Source organism: Heptranchias perlo, chromosome 4 (genome assembly GCF_035084215.1).
Source record: "Heptranchias perlo isolate sHepPer1 chromosome 4, sHepPer1.hap1, whole genome shotgun sequence".
NCBI lineage: Eukaryota > Metazoa > Chordata > Chondrichthyes > Hexanchiformes > Hexanchidae > Heptranchias > Heptranchias perlo.
The window spans coordinates 42,666,004-42,687,453 of record NC_090328.1 but is presented as its reverse complement, the minus strand read 5'-3'; the positions used below and the strand labels follow the sequence as shown (position 1 = coordinate 42,687,453).

The 21,450-nt window shown below is 43.5% G+C and overlaps 1 protein-coding gene across 1 annotated transcript in view; it reads right to left on the bottom strand.

Annotated features, from left to right (window-relative positions):
• Positions 1 to 1,435: 1,435 nt before the first annotated feature.
• Positions 1,436 to 21,450, bottom strand: part of adgrv1 (adhesion G protein-coupled receptor V1) — a 507,287-nt gene continuing 487,272 nt past the window's right edge. The window contains exons 88-89 of the mRNA XM_067982173.1: positions 6,146 to 6,323; positions 1,436 to 1,905 (exon numbers count right to left, since the gene is read on the bottom strand). Coding sequence (XP_067838274.1) covers positions 1,787 to 1,905; positions 6,146 to 6,323 — 297 coding nt within the window. The 3' untranslated portion in view covers positions 1,436 to 1,786. The remainder of the gene's footprint in view (positions 1,906 to 6,145; positions 6,324 to 21,450) is intronic.

The window sequence follows — 21,450 nt, the reverse complement described above, 5'->3', positions numbered from 1 at the left end:
GTAGTGGAGAGGGGAATGTCAATGGATGTTATTTATATGGACTTCCAGAAGGCATTTGATGAAGTGCCACATAAGAGACTGTTAGCTAAGATAGAAGCCCATGGAATCGAGGGAAAAGTATTGACTTGGTTAGGAAGTTGGCTGAGTAAAAGGCGACAGAGTAGGGATAATGGGTAGGTACTCACATTGGCAGGATGTGACAAGTGGAGTCCCGCAGGGATCTGTCTTGGGGCCTCAATTATTCACAATATTTATTAACGACTTAGATGAAGGCATAGGAAGTCTCATATCTAAGTTTGCAGATGACACAAAGATTGGTGGCATTGTAAGCAGTGTAGATGAAAACATAAAATTATAAAGGGATATTGATAGATTAGGTGAATGGGCAAAACTGTGCCAAATGGAATTCAATGTAGGCAAATGTGAGGTCATCCACTTTGGACGAAAATAGGATAGAACAGGGTACTTTCTAAATGGTAAAACGTTAAAAACAGTGGATGTCCAGGGACTAAGGGGTTCAGGTACATAGATCATTGAAGTGTCATGAACAGGTGCAGAAAATAATCAATAAGGCTAATGGAATGCTGGCCTTTATATCTAGAGGACTAGAGTACAAGGGGGCAGAAGTTATGCTGCAGCTATACAAAACCCTGGTTAGACCGCACCGCACTGGGAGCAGTTCTGGGCACCGCACCTTCGGAAGGACATGTTGGCCTTGGAGGGAGTGCAGCGTAGGTTTACTAGAATGATCCCCGTACTTCAAGGGTGAAGTAATTAGGAGAGATTACACAAATTGGGGTTGTATTCTCTGGAGTTTCGGAGGTTAAGGGGTGATCTGATTGAAGTTTATAAGATATTAAGGGGAACAGATAGGGTGGATCGGGAGAAACTATTTCCATTGGTTGTGGATTCTAGGACGATGGGGCACAGTCTAAAAATTAGAGCCAGACCTTTCAGGAACGAGATTAGAAAACACTTCTACACACAAAGGGTGGTAGAAGTTTGAAGCTCTCTTCCACAAACGGCAATTGATGCTAACTCAATTGCTAATTTTAAATCTGAGATAAATAGCTTTTTGCCAACTAAAGGTATTAAGGGATTTGGGCCAAAGGCAGGTATAGGGAGTTAGATCACAGATCAGCCATGATCTTATCATATGGCGGAGCAGGCTCGAGGGGCTGAATGGCCTACTCCTGTTCCTATGTTCCAAATATATGCAAGTTGTTGTTTAGCCTCCAACAGACATATTTATAGTGTTACAACCCTACACATAGTGGATAGACTGAGTGTATAAAATAACACATTTTAGTGCTTTGTGTAAGAGTATGTGCTAAGTCAGCATGATACAATATACAAGAATGACACCGTAGGAAGAACTTAAAACTGGCTTGCTTTTTGCACTCACACTTTCAGAAATGAACACAAAATGCTTTTTATTGTGTTATTTCTACAGAAAGATGTTAATGTTTTACACAAGTAATTTATTGCTAGTTTTTATTTTAGAGTTTGTATCTAAATCCTACATAAATTGTACATCCCAGTTAGTCACAGTGAGTTAAAATTTACTTCGCTTTAACTATGTAAAAAACCCTACAGGAAATGCTTTTTAAATAGATTTGATTGAAGGCTAAGGTCATAATCAGTTGAAAATTACAAAAATGTTGTATAAACATTGAAAAGTATAACACTGTTCTACATATTTAAATGCAAAATTTTAGTGCAAAAGAAGTACATCTGTAAAGTATAAAAATATGGACAAATTTGATTTAAAAAGCACAAAAGGGTGTTAGAGGTGAGTGTCTGCTATTGGTATTCTTCGCAGCTCCACAATCTGTGAATTAGCAATGCTTCCACCATCTTGGCTTCCGTGACATGATTCATTGTCACTGGCATTGAGGCCTGCCCCTGAAGCAACAAAAACATTCATTTAGAATCATTAAGAGAGGCGTGTTGGTTCTTTTCAACAGATAGCACCAGAGTTTATGGCCTGGAAATAACTTTCAAACCACTGAAGGTTATCCTTTTGAATACGGCAGCATAGAAATTCTCTGAATGGCTCAATGGATAAATGAATCATGTGGAGTGGCACTGAACTGTGTGTTGTGTTGAGTAAGCTGATCTACATTGGGAAAGCATTTATATTACCATAATTGGTCTCAGTGTCTCTAGACTAATGTTATAATAAAAAATTAGTTAGGGTTCCTGCTTCTAATCGCTATCCAGTGACTCCTGTTGAGTGAACATCGTTGAGGACAGGATCTGACTCAAACTCCAATTCATCTAAAATTCTACCACTCTCATTCCTGCCCACATTAAGTTATGCTCAGCTATCACCCTTTTTTGTTGCCAGCCTCTACTGGCTCCACTTCCTCTAAAGTACTGACTTCAAAATCCTCATACCTGTTTACAAAATGCTCTTCTTCCTCATCCCACCCTACCTCTAAAACCTCCTCCAGTTCTATATTTTCTTTTTGCTAGTCAGCCTGCATCTGGAGTACTGTGCCGAGTTTTGGTTCCCCACGTAATGGTGATGTAGTGGCTTTGTAAAAGATCCAAAGAAGAGCTACAAGAATGATTCTTAGCTTAAAGAACCTCAGCTACTCAGATAGGCTCAAGGACCGTGTTCTATTTACTTTATATTTACTTTATAACAGCGTGGACTTAGAGGTGACATAATAGAGGTCTAAAAAGTAATTAAAGGGCTGGATAGATCCTATTGATAGATTATTCCAGTTTAACAGGGTGAGAAGGACCAGGGGACACGAATTTAAACTATGGAAGAGTAGGATTAGATTGGATGTTAGGCAGTTGTTCTTTTCCCAGAGAACTGTGAGCCTCTGGAATACATTGCTGGCTGCTGTGGTGGGTACTGATCCTCTGAATGCCTTCAAGAGGGAGTTGAACCGCTTCCTGGGGCAGAGATCACATCATATAGAAGGTAAGCGTCTTTATAGATAATATTTGGTCCATGTGGTTTCCCGGAATGGTTTTGATCGCCTAACAGGTTTGGAGAGGAATTTTACAGAGTATTTTTCCCTGATTGGCCCTGGTTTTTTTTTTGGTTTTTTTTGCCTCTCCCCGGAGAGTACATGGCTGCGGGGGTGAGTGTAAGGGTAGGAGTTTGGGGGTAGGAAGAAGTATTTAGATGGACTGGCCATCATGGTGTGGGGCAGGCTTGATGGACCAGCTGGTCTTTTCTGCCTGTCAATTTTGTATGCTCGTAATATTTGCCTTGTCCTGCAGAAGGCCAATATGTATTCCTTATCTATTTCAGTTCTCCTTGTAAGATATTAGAAGATACAACATAATGGAAATTGATAATTTGCTGTCAGTCACGTGATTATTTTAATACTTTACCCAAGTAAAGTGTATTTAAAAAAGATAGGGGGGACCCAATGAGATAATAAATATCACATTAGGAGCCCAGTTTATAAATCAGAGCAGTTGCTACGTTATGTTGCTAGGTCACAAAGTGCATGTTTAAATTGGTTTTATTACAGTGTTGTGTGTTTTAAGAGTAGGCTTTGACTCATATTAAATAGTCCTTAATGTCCTGTAACCTACGTTGAACACACACCTTTGAGTTTACTACTGTTAAAATAGAAAGCAGGTACATAATGATTGTACTGCTGCAAAACTGTGTTGTAAGCCTACACGTAATAAATCTTCATAGAGATCTGTATTTAAGGGCATTGGCTTCATGAAATCCTATTTGGCAAACTGTTTCTTGTTTAGGGAGGAAGAACAGCCACGACGATACCACGTGCAGGTGACAGGATGCTGCATTTCAACATGATTTATGTTACTGAATTAGGAAAGGTTTGCCAAGCACTTTATCATGAAGACATTTTTAAGCTCATATCAGCATCACTCCCTCAGTCATGCATGCGTTAATATATGGATTTGGTTAGATCCAAGGACATTCCTTATCAGAACAGACTATTTTTCACACTAGTAGCTCACCCGTGGCATTGCTGGTGGACAGTCTAGGACCTGCGGCATAATTTCTGGTGCTTACCACGGTTTCATTGCAGCCTAAATACAATAGTGGCTTGCTCATTGTTATAAAATGGAAAATTTACTGAAGCAATACTGCATATCAGGTAAAAATATTACAAATCTTACTGATACTGAAAAATACATGCATCACAGGGGCGGAATTTCCGTGGCACCAACAGTGCTCCTGGGACACCGGGTCTCCACTCTGAATCAAGTCCGCTTGTAATTCATACAAGGCCCTGGTTGGGGTGGAACTTCTGTCCATCTCAAACATGGCGCTAATGTCAGCGTGGGCAGGGCTGAGGAGAGGGAGAATTTCCTTGGTGCTGGCCTTCCTAATGACCTGGACATCGAGATGGCAGCGGGCGGCCCAGCCGATATTAATGACCGGACCTCATTAACATGCCACTGACCAATTTCCCACCCAAAATGGAAAGTCAGTGGGGAGCAGTGGTAAATTGTGTAGCCCAGAGGCTGTCTGCCATGTCCAAGGTAAGTACTGGGATTTAGATGGTGCCCACCTCCAGGCCTGGACCCCCTAAAGATGCTTGCTCTATTATGCATATCAGCTCTTTACAATGGAGGCCATTCAGACTCCTACATCAGGTAAGTGAAGGCCTCCTCAGCCTCGGACCTCCCCCCCGACAACACCATCTTTTGCGAACCGCTGACCGTCCCGGAACCCCCATCCCAGCACTTACCTTGGACACGGCAGACAGCCTCTGGGCTGCACAACTTACCACTGTTCCCCACTGACTTTCTTTCCATTTTGGGTGGGAAATTGTTCTGTGGCATGTTAATGAGATCTGGTCATTAATATCAGCTGGGCCTCCCGCTGCCATCCCTGGACGGGCTGGCTGCTCGCTGGGCTGTTTGCCCGGCCGAGAGTTAAAATTCTCACCCATAACTCTGAAGCTCATGTGGTCTCAAAGTACATAAAGAAATTAGTAAAAATGTGTAATTTAGAAACTGGAAGGATTAAACATCTACAAAGCTCCTGTGCCAGGTGGGAAACATCCTAGGGTCCTTAAGGAATTAAAAGTGACATTAGTGATGCTTTGGTTGGTATTTTTCAAGGCGCCATAAAGACTCGAGAGGTACCCGAGGACTGAAGTGTTGCAAATGTAGATCCAATGTCCAAAAGAGGACGTTGGCATGAACCTGGTAATTACAGGCCAGTTTGCCTAACATCCATAGTGGCAAAAATACTTGTAAACATTCCTTGGGATGCAAAGAAGAACATTTAAAGAACATAGGTATCATAGTGAGCATGATTTCGGAAGTAATAGATTATGCCCGTACAAACTTACTGATACTCACTGAGGGGGTAACTAAGCTAGTGGATGAGGGTAGTCCAATGGATATATTTTTCAGATTTTCAAAAGGCATTTGATTTAGTTCCTCATGTGAGGCGAATAAGAAAGCTTAAGGCTCGTGGAATAGTTAACAAATTGTCCAGGCAGATTGAAAACTGGGTCGGCAACAGAAGATAGAGGCTGGTGATAAATGGAAGAGCAGGAGGACCTACTGTGGTATATCAAGTAGACCTGGCTGAACAAGAGATGCTCTGTGCACACCCATTTGTACCTGCGCACCTGCATCTGCAGATACAGATGAACATACCTCACTTTGGGAGATGATTAGACTGTGCAGAGACTGCTTTTCTCAAAGGAATCTGGGACAGTAGACCAGATGGTATCACTAAGCTATGTGAACGTATGACTAACTGTAATGTTAGATGCATCCTTGGAAACACTCCAATTATAATATGTCATGCTTTCATTGGCAGGCAAGGGTGATGGAGAGCCAGTATAGCCTGATTGGCTGCACCTGCCAAGGTGCCACTCTGCAGGAAGGCAGATGCAGAGCTGTGCTATTTGCTATAAGGATACCTGCAGCTACCATGCAACAAAGGGCTGGCACATCCAGTGACAGTAATGGTTAACTGTGGCCTGATTCTTGCCAATGAAGACATGGCTGATGGACATGCTACCAAGAAAACATCCAATATTACAATTCTTCCTAGTGGTGTCATCAGGTTTGCTGTCTCAGCTTCCCTTGGGAACAGGAGTCTTTGCATGGACTAATCATTTGGCAAAGTAAGGTATTTTCACTTCTATCAGCAGATTGTGTATTAATCACTCACCAGTTTTTAAGGCAAATATTAAATCATCAAACTCCTGTGACTCCTCATCTGCCACCAGGTTGCTGTTGGCATAACCCCCTGTGGTGGCATAGGTGCTGCCATTCTGTGGACTTTGCTTGAAGATACTGCTTGTTTGACTGCTTGGTCTCAAAGAGGCTCGTTCCCAGTCAGCAGGTATCTAAGGAAAGAACAAACTTCTAACAATTAGAAACTTAAATATAAGAAATGCATAATTTATGTTAGATTAACAAATCAAGATAAAACAACCAGGGGCAGTGTTAGGACCGTGCAACCCGTGCAACTGCAAGTGACATAATGATGCATTTATTGAATACAAGAATACAAACAGAAAAAGTTTGCCAAACACTATTTTTGTGAAAATGCTGTTCCTTTAATAATTCTAAGTGTCTGCTTGGCTCAGCTAGTAGTATTCTCAAGTTGTGGGTTTGACCCTCACTCCAGCACGCAGGGCCGTGAATTTCTGCTGGCGTTCTCCTGCGTAATGTTTGTGGAAGAGACACAGAAACGTGAAAAAAATGGGTAAATAACAGTGGATGAGCCGGAGAATCCCCCGCAGAAATTTACCCTTGATCTAGTGCAGTATGAAGGGATGGTGCACTGTTAGAGATATTGTCCTTTGGATGAGATGTTGCACTGAGGCCACATCTGCCTGTTCCCTTGGTTTAGGTGGATGTTAAAGATTCCATGGTGTTATTTGAAGAACTGCAGGGAGTTTTCCCACTGTTCTGGCCAACAGTTCTCCCTCAACCAACACTGCCCATCTAACTAACTGGTCATTCACTTCATTGCTGTGGAATCTTACTGTGTGCAAAATAGCTGTTGTATACCTACATAATAGTGATTCCATTTTAAAGTAATTTAGTGTATGTGAAGTACTTTGGGACATTTCTGAGAGATGTGATCAGGCGCTATGTCAATGCAAGTTCTTCTACTATAAGGTAAAGTAAAAACTGTATACCAAGGAAAAGTATCTGAAAGGTTAATACAGTGAAAACCTCTCAATGGAAGCTCCTTTATGCAAAATATTATCTTTGTACATTCATTCCTTTTAAGCAAACACTATGATGACTATACACTGATCTCAACAATTAAAATCATACCTACCATAACAGTGGGTTTACTTTGTATGATAGAGAGTTTCAAATTGTCCAACTGAGCTCATTTGGACTGCCTGTTTTGCATGACAACAGCAAGACGTTATGCAAACCCTTGTTAACTATATTATACTGCATCTGTTTGTGAAAATCCTAAACTGTACTCATTAGGAAAGGCCACAGAACTTTGTTAGATATGTATCAGTGAAACTCTGACTAATGCTTTTATTGGAAGTGCCTAAAATTACCAATCCAACTTGAAATGAACAGCTGATACAAGTTCACCCTGTATGTTGTATCTTCCAATGTAGGCAAGAGTAAATGAGACCGTTAGGTAAAATTATAAATGAATCAGCAGTGTTTTATGACTGCCAATTTCATACCAGTTAGGATTATGAATAACTATTATGGAGGACATTTAATTAAATGTAATGGACTATCTTTCTATAACACTGAAAATTCTTTTTTTCTTATACTCTTCATTTTCCTCATTTGTGCATTTGTGGGCAAGAAATGAATTGATAAGTTGTTGTGCATCCAAGAATTGTGGGGCTATTGTGACATCAATAATATTTTCTAACAGGGAGCACAAAATATTAAGCCACAAATAGAAATTTCTGTAAGGAATGAGTTTAGCAGTTATACCACTTCCTTTCCATCTTTGGGACCTGGATTTGAATCTACTCAACCCAGACAGACATGACTCTTATCTCTAATGGCTGGTAAAGATACTAATAATGAACATTTCATATAGGATTAGAGCAAATAATTCTGCACCATTGGTTACACTGTCAGTTTGACAGCAGCTGTAAACTGTGAATCAAGTTTGGAATTTCAGTTGCAATAAAATTGGGGCTTTTTTTTGGATTCTCTGATTCTAGATAAGAGCACCTCACATAGTCACATGTCAAGCGTGTACCGATACAAATCTCATTTTCAGCTCTAGTTAAGATACCACATTAATTGGTTTACTTTAGACCGATAACTGGTTACACTGTTCTTCTATGAAGCATCCAGAATACTGCTAATTGGATGGATATCTCATCCTCGGTAACTTCAACCTCCATCTCAACTGAACATGCTCTCTCTCCTCTGAGTTCACTGCCCTCTTATCCTCCTTAATCTCTCCCTCCATATAAACTCCCCAACCCATATTCAAGGCCACTCCCTCGACTTTGCCATCTCATGTGGCCTCTCTATTCCCATCGAGTCAATCATGAATAACTGTCTAGCCTTTGGCTTTCCTTTCACCATGATATTTCTGTAGTTACCGATCTGCTGAATCACAAGTTCACCTCCAGCTTTGATGCCCTTGTCCCCATTAAAACCATTACTCTCTCACCCTGGTTGTTCCCCCGGTACAGCCCTAATCTCCGCTCCCTTAAAACCAAAGGATGCAGACTTGGACGTTTATGGCAGACAACTGGTTTAGCCATTCATCGCCAGATCTGGCTGGACCACATAAAGCACTATCAGGTCCTGCTCTCCTCTGCCAAAACTGCTCACTATTCCAGGATCATCTTGGAATGCAAAGTTAACCCCCGGTTTCTCTTCTCCACTACAAACCATCTTCTTAAACCCTTCACCTCCAACAACAAGTGCGAGAAGCTCATGGATGAATGTCACTAAGATTGAGACCATCCATTCAGCTCCCAGGCCGTTTCCCTCCTTTCCCCTAGCCCACCAAGCCAAACTTCCCTTACAGATCCCCCCTTCCCAATCCCTGAACTCGCGTCATTCTCTAGTTTCTCTCCTATATCCCCTCATGCCCTCTCTGAGCTTATCTTGACCATGAGACCCACCTCCTGCTCCCTCCACCCTATTCCCACCAAACTGCTGACCACCCAAATTCCCTTCCTGGCCCCCATGTTAGCTGATATTGTTACCATTTCCCTCTCCTCAGGTACTGTCCCCCTCCCCTTCAAATCTGCCATCAACACCCCCCCTCAAAAAATACACCTGTGACCTCTCTGTCCTTGCAAACTACTGCCCAATCTCCAACCTCCCATTCCTCTCCAAAATCCTTGAATGTGTTGTCATCTCCCAAATCCATGCTTATCTTTCCCGCAATGCCATGTTTGAATCCCTCCAATCAGGTTTCTGCCCCTGCCACAGTACTGAAACAGCCCTTATCAAAGTCAATGACATCCTATGTGACTGTGACCATGATAAACTATCCCTCCTCATCCTTCTCAACCTGTCTGCAACCCTTCACATGGTTGACCACACCATTCTCCTCCAATTCCTCTCCTCTGTCGTCCAGCTGGGAGGGACTGTGCTCGCCTGGTTCCATTCTTTCCTATCCAGTCCAGAGAATCACCTGCAATGGCTTTTCTTCCCGCTCCGGCACTGTTACCTCTGGAGTCCCCCAAGGGGACTATCCGTGACCCACTCCTATTTCTCAGCTACAAGCTGCCCCTCAGCAACATCATCTGAAAACACGTCGTTAGGTTCCACATGTATGCTGACGACACCCAGCTCTACCTCACCGCCACCTTTCTCAACTCCTCCACTGTCACTCATTTGTCACACTGCTTCTCTGACATCCAGTACTAGATGAGCAAAAATCTCCTCCAACCAAATATTGGGAAGTCCGAAGCCATTGTCTTCATTCTCCTCCACAAACTCTGTTCCCTAGCTGCGGACTCCATCCCTCTCCCTGACCACTGTCTCAGGCTGAACTAGACCGTTCGCAACCTTGGCATCCTATTTGACCCTGAGCTTCCGACCACATATCCGCTCCATCACCAAGACCGCCTATTTCCATCTCTGTAACATCGCCTGTCTCCGCCCCTGCCTCAGCTCATTTGCTGCTGAAACCCTCATCCATGCCTTTGTTACTTCTAGACTTGACTATTCCAATGCTCTCCTGGCCAGCCTCCCATCTTCCACCCTCCATAAACTGGAGCTCATCCAAAACTCTGCTGCCTGTATCCTAACTCACACCAAGTTCCGTTCTCCACCAACCCCTGCGCTTGCTGACCTACATTGGCTCCAGGCCCGGGAATGCCTCAATTTTAAAATTCTCATCCTTGTTTTCAAATCTCTCCATGGCCTCGCCCCTCCCTGTCTCTGTAACCTTCTCCAGCCCTACAACCCTCCGAGATCTCTGCACTCCTCCAATTCTTGCATCTTGTGCATCCCCAATTTTAATCGCTCCACCATTGACGGCCATGCCTTCGGCTGCCTAGGCCTTAACCTCTGGAATTCCCTCCCTAAACCTCTTCGCTTCTCTCTACCTCGCTCTCCTCCTTTAAGATGCTCCTTGAAACCTATCTCTTTGACCAAGCTTTTGGTCGCTTGTCCTAATATCTCCTTATGAGGTTTGGTGTCAAATTTTGTTTGATAATCACTCCTGTGAAGTGTCTTAGGACATTTTACTACATTAAAGGTGCTATATGAATGCAAGTTGTTGTTCATATCTACTGTTGACCAATTACCTTGATCCGAGTGTATAATTTTCAATCTGTGTGATATGGATTTGTTAAGGGGAGGTCGTGTCTGACTAACTTGATTGAATTTTTCGAGGAGGTGACAAGGAGGATCGATGAGGGTAGCGCAATTGATGTAGTCTACATGCATTTTAGCAAGGCTTCTGACAAGGTCCCACATGGCAGATTGGTCAAAAAAGTAAAGGCCCATGGGATCCAAGGGAATGTGGCAAATTGGATCCAAAATTGGCTCAGTGGCAGGAAGCAAAGGGTAATGGTCAACGGGTGTTTTTGCAACTGGAAGGCTGTTTCCAGTGGGGTGCCGCAGGGCTTGGTACTAGGTCCTTTGCTTTTTGTGGTATACATTAACGATTTTGACTTAAACGTAGGGGGCATGATTAAGAAATTTGCGGATGACACAAAGATAGGCTGTGTGGTTGATAGTGAGGAGGAAAGCTGTAGACTGCAGGAAGATATCAATAGAATGGTCAGATGGACAGAGAAGTGGCAAATGGAGTTCAATCCGGAGAAGTGTGAGGTAATGCATTTGGGGAGAGCAAACAAGGCTAGGGAATACATAATAAATGGGAGAATACTGAGAGGTGTAGAGGAAGTGAGGGACCTTGGAGTGCATGTCCACAGATTCCTGAAGGTAGCAGGACAGGTAGATAAAGTGGTTAAGAAGGCATATGGAATGCTTTCCTTTATTAGCTGAGGCATAGAATATAAAAGCAGGGATGTTATGCTGGAACTGTATAAAACACTAGTTAGGCCACAGCTTGAGCACTGCACACAGTTCTGGTCATCACATTACAAGAAGGATGTAATTGCACTCGAGAGGGTGCAGAGGAGATTTACGAGGATGTTGCCAGGACTGGAGAATTTTAGCTATGATGACAGATTGGATAGGCTGGGGTTGTTTTCCTTGAAACAGAGGAGGCTGAGGGGTGATTTGATTGAGGTGTACAAAAATATGAGGGGCCTAGATAGAGTGGATGGGAAGGATCTTTTTCCCTTAGTGGAGGAGTCAATAACCAGGGGGCATAGATTTAAAGTGATTGGTAGAAGGATTAGCGAGGAAATGAGGAAACATGTTTTCACCCAGAGGGTGGTGGGGGTCTGGAACTCACTGCCTGAGAGGGTGGTAGAGGCAGAAAGCCTCAACTCATTTAAAAAATACCTGGATGTGCACCTGAAGGGCCATGACCTGCAGGGCTACGGACCAAATGCGCGAAAGTGGGATTAGGCTGGGTGGCTCGTTTCTCAGCCAGCGCAGATACGATGAGCCGAATGGCCTCCTTCTGTGCTGTAAATTTTCTATGATTCTAATATTTGATGGACTGTAGTACAAGTCTTGCCGAGTGATCCAATTAATTACACAAGTTAAAAAACTGACTCGAAGTATAAACAAGGATCATTTTGAATCATATCTCGAAGCAAAAGAGCCTACTCTACCAGAATTTCTCATTAGGACACCATTTTCACAGATACCTTTCTGAAGTGCATAAAGTCTCATAAATCAATTTGAAAGAATTCTGTTCATGTTTTAAAAAATCACCGATGTACCTTTATTCCTCATGAGAGCATTATTTTATATATGTGTTATACAATTAATCTATCCAATCTAGCAATTCCTGCCTCGATTTATCCTGTATCTGTCAGTTAAAGCAATTATCAACATATACCTACTGCCACTATACCACACATGCTTTGGAAATGGGATCAGGTCAAGAGCGCATGGTCGACTGCAACTATCATATGCAAAGTAGTGATCCTTGTACGAGGCTATGATGGTTAGGTATATCTAGATGTTAAACCTCTATCTTCTTTGTGGCACAGTACGCAGTACAGAGTAGAGCCTGAGCTGCATAGAAAAGATATATGCAGAACCATTGAAAGGAATGGCTATTGAGAGAGTCAAAACATGGATTTTATAGAAAGTGTTTATTGGAAGAAATATTAAATATCTCTGTGACAGAGCTAGAAATCGCTTACTATACTTAAGTCAGACTTCAGTAATGCATTAATGAAGAAAACAGCTGCCTGGTTTCTACCTGGCACATTGCCTCCCATTTGCTTTAGTGCAGAAGAGCCAAGGCTTGTATAAGTAGGAAAACTTTAAATGTCACTGGAGCTGTTGACTAACCTTTGTAAACAATTTTACAACACCAAGTTATAGTCCAACGATTTTTATTTGAAATCTACAAGCTTTCGGAGGCTTCCTCCTTCCTCAGGTAAATGTTCAGGAGCTCCTTGAAGCTTACGCATTTATACATCACAGAACAATACATGGTGTTTACAGACTGCCCCTGCAACTGCCCGTTGCCAAGGCAATCACCGTGTTCAGACAGAGAGGTGTCACCTACAGAACCCCCGAATACACATTCAACAAAAAAACAAACAGGAAAAAAAACAGAGAGAGGCAGAAACATCCGGAAGGCAGAGAAAGCCAGCAAATGACCCATTATATTAAAAACAGATAGCTTTTGTTCGCTGGTGGGGTAACGTGTAGCGTGACATGGACCCAAGATCCCGGTTGAGGCCGTCCTCATGGGTGCGGAACTTGGCTATCAATTTCTGCTCGACGATTTTGCGTTGTCGTGTGTCTCGAAGGCCGCCTTGGAGAACGCTTACCCGAAGATCGGTGGCTGAATGTCCCTGACTGCTGAAGTGTTCCCCGACTGGGAGGGAACCCTCCTGTCTGGCGATTGTTGCGTGGTGTCCGTTCATCCGTTGTCGCAGTGTCTGCATGGTCTCGCCAATGTACCACGCTCCGGGGCATCCTTTCCTGCAGCGTATGAGGTAGACAACGTTGGCCGAGTCACAGGAGTATGAACCATGCACCTGGTGGGTGGTGTCCTCTCGTGTGATGGTGGTATCTGTGTCGATGATCTGGCATGTCTTGCAGAGGTTACCGTGGCAGGGTTGTGTGGTGTCGTGGACGCTGTTCTCCTGAAAGCTGGGTAATTTGCTGCGAACGATAGTCTGTTTGAGGTTGGGTGGCTGTTTAAAGGCGAGTAGTGGAGGTGTGGGGATGGCCATAGCGAGGTGTTCGTCATCATTGATGACATGTTGAAGGCTGCGGAGAACATGGCGTAGTTTCTCCGCTCCGGGGAAGTACTGGACGACGAAGGGTACTCTGTTGGTTGCGTCCCGTGTTAGTCTTCTGAGGAGGTCTATGCGATTTTTCGCTGTGGCCCATCGGAATTGTCGATCGATGAGTCGAGCGTCATATCCCGTTCTTACCAGGGCGTCTTTCAGAGTCTGTAGGTGTCCATCGCGTTCCTCCTCGTCTGAGCAAACCCTGTGTATTCGCAGGGCCTGTCTATAGGGGATGGCCTCTTTGACGTGGTTAGGGTGGAAGCTGGAAAAGTGGAGCATCGTGAGGTTGTCCGTAGGCTTGCGGTAGAGTGAGGTGCTGAGGTGCCCGTCTTTGATGGAGATTCGTGTGTCCAAGAAAGAAACTGATTCTGAGGAGTAGTCCATGGTGAGCTTGATGGTGGGATGGAACTTGTTGATGTTATCGTGTAGTCTCTTTAGTGATTCTTCGCCGTGGGTCCATAGAAAGAAAATGTCGTCGATGTATCTGGTGTATAGCGTTGGTTGGAGGTCCTGTGCAGTGAAGAAGTCCGGCTCGAACTTGTGCATGAAAATGTTGGTGTATTGGGGTGCGAATTTGGTCCCCATGGCTGTTCCGTGTGTTTGGGTAAAGAACTGGTTATCGAAGGTGAAGACATTGCGATCCAGGATGAAGCGGATGAGTTGTAGGATGGCGTTTGGAGATTGGCTGTTGTTGGTGTTGAGTATTGATGCTGTCGCAGCAATGCCGTCATCGTGGGGGATACTGGTGTAGAGTGCCGAGACGTCCATCGTGGTGAGAAGTGTTCCTGGTTCAACTGGTCCGTGGGTACTGAGTTTTTGTAGGAAGTCTGTAGTGTCGCGACAGAAGCTGGGGGTTCCCTGTACGATGGGTTTAAGGATGCCCTCGATGTATCCAGAGAGGTTCTCACACAGGGTTCCGTTGCCTGATACGATAGGACGTCCGGGTGTGTTGGCTTTGTGTATCTTTGGGAGGCAGTAGAAGTCTCCCACGTGGGGAGTACGTGGGATGAGAGTGCGTAGGATGCTTTGAAGGTCTGGATCGAAGGTCTTGATCAGTTTGTTGAGCTGGTGGGTGCGTTCTTTGGTCGGATCTGCGGGTAACCGTCTGTAGTGTTCCTGGTTGTCCAGTTGTCGGTATGCTTCTTTGCAATAGTCCGTTCTGTTCTGTATGACGATGGCTCCTCCTTTGTCCGCTGGTTTGATGACGATGTTGCGGTTGGTCTTGAGAGCGTTGATGGCGTTGCGTTGTGCTCGGGTGACATTCTGGACTGTCTTCTGAGTGCGCCTGATGAATCTGGCATTGACGCATTTCCTGACAGCTTGGGCAAACATGTCAAGCTGAGGGCAGCGACCCTCCGGAGGAGTCCAGTTTGACTCTTTCCTCTTCGGTTGCTGTACCGCGGATCCCTCTGTCTGCTGTTCCGGATCATTGATTGTCTCATTGGGTTCGCTGTTGAAATCTTGGGGTTTGTGGTAGAATTCCCGGAGCCTCATTCTCCTGATGAATTTCTCTGTCAAAGAGGCCATCCCCTATGGACAGGCCCTGCGAATACACAGGGTCTGCTCAGACGAGGAGGAACGGGATGGACACCTACAGACTCTGAAAGACGCCCTGGTAAGAACGGGATATGACGCTCGACTCATCGATCGACAGTTCCGACGGGCGACAGCGAAAAATCGCATCGACCTCCTCAGAAGACTAACACGGGATGCAACCAACAGAGTACCCTTCGTCGTCCAGTACTTCCCCGGAGCGGAGAAACTACGCCATGTTCTCCGCAGCCTTCAACATGTCATCAATGACGACGAACACCTCGCTATGGCCATTCCCACACCTCCACTACTCGCCTTTAAACAGCCACCCAAACTCAGACTAGCGTTCGCAGCAAATTACCCAGCTTTCAGGAGAACAGCGTCCACGACACCACACAACCCTGCCACGGTAACCTCTGCAAGACATGCCAGATCATCAACACAGATACCACCATCACACGAGAGGACACCACCCACCAGGTGCATGGTTCATACTCCTGTGACTCGGCCAACGTTGTCTACCTCAAACGCTGCAGGAAAGGATGCCCCGGATCATGGTACATTGGCGAGACCATGCAGACACTGCGACAACGGATGAACGGACACCGCGCAACAATCGCCAGACAGGAGGGTTCCCTCCCAGTCGGGGAACACTTCAGCAGTCAGGGACATTCAGCCACCGATCTTCGGGTAAGCGTTCTCCAAGGCGGCCTTCGAGACACACGACAACGCAAAATCGTCGAGCAGAAATTGATAGCCAAGTTCCGCACCCATGAGGACGGCCTCAACCGGGATCTTGGGTTCATGTCACGCTACACGTTATCCCACCAGCGAACAAAAGCTATCTGTTTTTAATATAATGGGTCATTTGCTGGCTTTCTCTGCCTTCCGGATGTTTCTGCCTCTCTCTCTCTCTGTTTTTTTTCCTGTTTGTTTTTTTGTTGAATGTGTATTCGGGGGTTCTGTAGGTGACACCTCTCTGTCTGAACACGGTGATTGCCTTGGCAACGGGCAGTTGCAGGGGCAGTCTGTAAACACCATGTATTGTTCTGTGATGTATAAATGCGTAGGCTTCAAGGAGCTCCTGAACATTTACCTGAGGAAGGAGGAAGCCTCCGAAAGCTTGTAGATTTCAAATAAAAATCGTTGGACTATAACTTGGTGTTTTAAAATTGTTTACAATTTTCAACCCCAGTCCATCACCGGCATCTCCACATCATGACTAACCTTTGATTACATCTGTACCAAGCATAAAATGCATTATGTGGCATGACCATGGAGGAGGCCATTTAGTTCAGGCGCTGCAGCAAATAAAAAAGTAAATCCATATGGAAATAGATGGGATTTAAGGAATTATTATTCACTTTGCATTATTATTGTAATAGCAGTTAGACTATAACTGGACAGTATGAATGTAGAGCACAAATCATAGAGTGTGTAAAGTTTATATCAATCTATGAAAGTTGGAAAGCAGAAATCTCCCTGTGAGTAATCCTTCAATTTGTTGTATTTAAAATTTCTGATATTTCTCTTTCTGAAAATGAAAATTACTTCAACAAATGTGTGCTGTTTTTGTACGGTTTTATAAGGAATTGTTAAAGCAGCAACAGAGTGTATGTTTTTTTTGTTCTGGGCTTTCATGAAACTCTGGCACCTTTCTAAATTCCCAAATGGTTTGGATTGACTATAGATGTCTAATCTGGTTATTTTTTAAAATCTTGATGCAGAGGTGCTGCTGCAGTCCTCAGACAGTCAACATTGCTGGATATGTTGGAATCATGATAATGAAATATTCCACATTCAACTTTTCTTATATGTCAATGCATTAAGACAAAGAAGCAAATACATAAGATATGTCTGCACTGGTGATTGAGATCAATATCCATCTTTGGGCACAGAATGTACACGCACAGGGAAGTAATCCAGATTTGACCTGGTTCCCAATGGAGGATTAAGTAAATCGAAGTCAAATTTTATCCTGATTAAACATTAGGAAATATTAAACAAGCCGTCTTTTTAGATTTAAAACAATCTAGGTATGTTGTGCATTTGGTAGCATAACACAGGATACAAATAGAGATGACAGATTTGACCTTGGTTGCCGGAGCACAGAACGACTTGGAGAAATTGTACTGTGGTACCAATGAACAACAGATTTCAAATAGGCTACATAGCAACCATAGTTTAGTACGTGATGGTTAGCTGTTAGAATTTCTATGGAACACCATTCATAAGGAGTTCCACGAGTAGAATAAGCAGATGTAGTTTCACTGTTGCTTAAAATAAACTTTTATTGAAAAAAAATTAAGTTGTTCTTCACTTGTTTCAATAATAACATTCTGTGATTAATATAATACTGCACTACAGTCTGTCTCACTCACTTTATATGCATTCTCTAAAAGCCTCAATGTATATGTATTTTTTTCCCTCCTTCCCTCCCTTGATCTCCATGCTACACACCTTCGCTGTTCAGAGGGAAAGCAAGTGACCTGCTGTCAGGCTGCCTTGATAAGAAGTGCACAAGAACAGACCAAAATGGTGGTCCCTTCAATATTTATTCCCTTTCTATCTCTGCTCTGTGCCTTCCTCTGATGGAATGGGCTCAAAATGTGTCCAATCACTGTAAAGCACGATGTATTGCAGATTTGCAACAGCATCATTCATTTTAACAATTCAGTCAACTTTTCATCACACATGACCTGCTCTTAATATGATTGCTTTATACATAGAGCTACTACTCCAAAGTTAACTAGCATTATTTTTAGAAGTCGTTGGTTTTAAATGAAATACAGCAGCACCAGAACATTTTCTGTCTCACAGCGAAGACCATGATCCATGTGTCTATAAAGCTCCAAGCAATTTGTGTGAACACACAGATATTTATTTATCTGGATGCCTACAGAATGTGGTGGAAAATATTAACACCCACTTATAGACAACATGTTCACTGAAGGCTGCCAAGCTAATCTATCATATACAGCTGGTTCTGGAATAAACCATTCCTTTAAGAGTAACATGATATGTACTGCACCATTTTGCTATTAATGGAATATCATGAAACATGTATTGCTTTACTGCTAGTTGAAAAGGAAACTAAATTCAAGCAGAGTTTCATTTCATTACATTACTTGCTGTTAGTACTGCAATCAGTTTTCAACTGTGTCTTATTCTACTGGTGACAGCACTTATGTTTCATTACTGAATCCATGGGCTAGATTTTCCTCCATTATACACCCCAAATTGGGTGAGGGAGAGATAGTGCGGGTGGAATAGTGAAAATGACAGGAAAAAAAGGTCGGTGAGGTGTAAGGCTGCCTCCCCACCCAATCTGAACTTTCCTCTCCCTGCCGGCCAGCGCTTCACTGCCCACCGCATGCAAATACCACCACAGAAGTAAGGCTCAGGTTCCTGACCTATTTCCTTCCCGTCCATCCTCCAGGATCACATGGTGAAAAATGGAAGGCCCAGGCTAGTGGCAGTAAGGTCCTGAATTTTCTGAATGGAGGAGACGTAGTAGAGGCCTCCTCTTGCTCCATTTTGGCCTCATAGCATCACCTTTTTAGGTCTTGGTCTCGGCTGAGGCCTAAAAAGATTTTGTCTTCTCCTCTTTAAATTCCTGGTCATCTCTTATAATGTTGTAGTGTCGTTGCAACACCACTGGGGTTTTGCTCACTTACACTGGCTGACTCCCACTTGTTGGCAGGGAATGCTTCTGGAACCTAACCTGCCCTGCATTGCAACTGACCACAGACCTAGGAAAGTGGGTCAGGGTTGTGATGATCTTGAGCCGGTGGGCAAAATTTCTGTCCCATGTGAAGAGGAGAATCCAGCTCTATGGGTTAATTTTATACCAGCACTACAGCTCCTATGAGTGCCTGTAATTTTTATGTTGACTTAGTAACAAATGGAAAATAGGACGCTTAGGGATAAATTTTCATTTTTAGCGTTCCGTGTGCAGAGCTTCTTGTGCTGGGAGTGCATATCTGGAATCTCAGTGCCTGTACAATTGTAGGCTCACAAATTTTTTGTCCATTAAAATGAGTTAAAATAAAAATCCTGAATGCTTTTCTCCTGCAGCATGAACTCTTGCTGGGTACGGTTCCGCTGATGCTCCAAATGGGTATTTTTCATTTATGAGCCTAGACAGTAAATGTCAGGAGTTAATTTTTCCCCAACCCAGCCCAGGGATGCTGAAGCCAACTGCAGCATTCCAATTGTTGTCAAGGCTGAGACCAGCTAACTCCACACAGACTGGACATCAGACCAGGTGGTTTGGCTCAGTATCACCTATAGCTGTACCTTTACCCACTAGGCCATTAACAGAACTTTAAGAATAGATAAAATAGAATATCTATAATCAATAGTATAGATAGCAGAATAACTTTCTTATTTTTCTATAAATTCCGCTCATTGCCCATCGGCAGCAGTAGCATATTTGGCATGGCATTTTTTGTGCTACTGACACACGGAGGGAACTTTCCCAGGTATCCCTGGCTTCCTCATGGTGCTAGCGCACTCCAGTGTGATTTGCGTCCTGCATTGGGAGCAGCAGTGCAAACATCCAGGTGCTGATCCTTAAAGCAGCACCTGCACTTCCTGTTGGTTGCAACTTGTTGAATTCTGCTTATTCTTGTTTGTATTAAGCTAATTCACAGTGGGGAGGGGGAATATCTATCTTTTCTGAAAGAAACCTGCAGGTCATGTTGAGGGAGATGATGACAAGGAGATGTGCCATGTTTGGATGTCAGAGTCACACCCTTCAGCAAGCTGCAGTCAGGGATGCCTGAAAGAGGTGGATCAGTAAGTTAATGCAGTGTTTACAGTATAAAGGTCATCTTCCCAGATGAGCAAAAAATTCAACACACTGATGAAGTTTGCCAATATCAGTATGTCCTGCACTTCAAAAGATCACAAGTAATTACAGATGAGGAAGACCATTTGGCCCATATTAATTATCTATCCAGAGGCAGTCTCTCCATTACAGCATCCAATTGTTTCTTAAATACATCCAGGGGTTTTGCCTCTATCACTCTACTGGGAAGTCCATTCCCAGTGTTGATCACTCTGTGTGAAGAAGATCTTCCTGACATCAGTCCTAAAGTTGCCTTTTACTAGTCTGAACCTGTATCTCCTTGGTGACCAGAAATGGATGCAGTATTCAAGGTGCAGTCTGACCAGAACACTGACCAGTTTGAACATGATTTCCTCTGACATATTCAACTATTTTGACTATGATGTTTAACATTATTTGCTTTGTTGATTGCTGCACTGCATCAGTTGGACATGTTTAGCATTGAGTTTACTAAGGCTTGCAAGGTCTCTTTCAACCTCATCCGTAGCTATTTCAACACTATTCATGGAGTACATATGTTGCCTTATTTTTCCATCCTGTGTGCAGTGATTTGTGTCAGTCATAGCACCCTTGCTTCAGAGTCAGAATGTCATGGGTCCAAGCTGTACCTAAGCACATAATCTAGGCTGACACTTCAGTACAGTGCTGAGCGAGTACTGCATTCTCAGAAGCACTGTCTGCCCTCTGAGAATGTAAAAGATCACATAATACTATTTCAAGAAGAGTAGCGGAGTTGTCCTTACCCAAAGAGAATACCTTGTTATTCATCTCATTGTGTTAGTGGGACCTTGCTGTGAATTTATATTTGTATACAAAAGAACAGTGACTCCACTTCAAATGTAATTCATTGTCTTTGCAATGTCCTGGGGACATGAAAGGTGCTATAAAAATGCAAGTTCTTTCTTTGCACTTATTTAAGTATGACCTGCTGACATGCTTATTTTGTCCAACTCATTCATCTCCGAATCATGTTCTGCAAGTGTCCCCACAACACAAAGACAAAGACTTTGAAGTCAATGGAAAAGAACATTGAGCGTGGTGTAAAACAGGCTGCCAATCTGCTATTGCCCATTTCGTGCTATCGCCAAAGAACAATTTCACCCCCGTTGAATGTCAACTGATAACATCAGTTAACTTCCATCTACTAAAAGCTCTTGTGCAAAACAGGAAGATTGGCCAAATGCAAGCCATAAAAACAGGTCCATCTCCCCATACTTGAGTCCATGCATGAAACACCGTGATAATACTTCCTGTGCATCATTAGACTTTCAA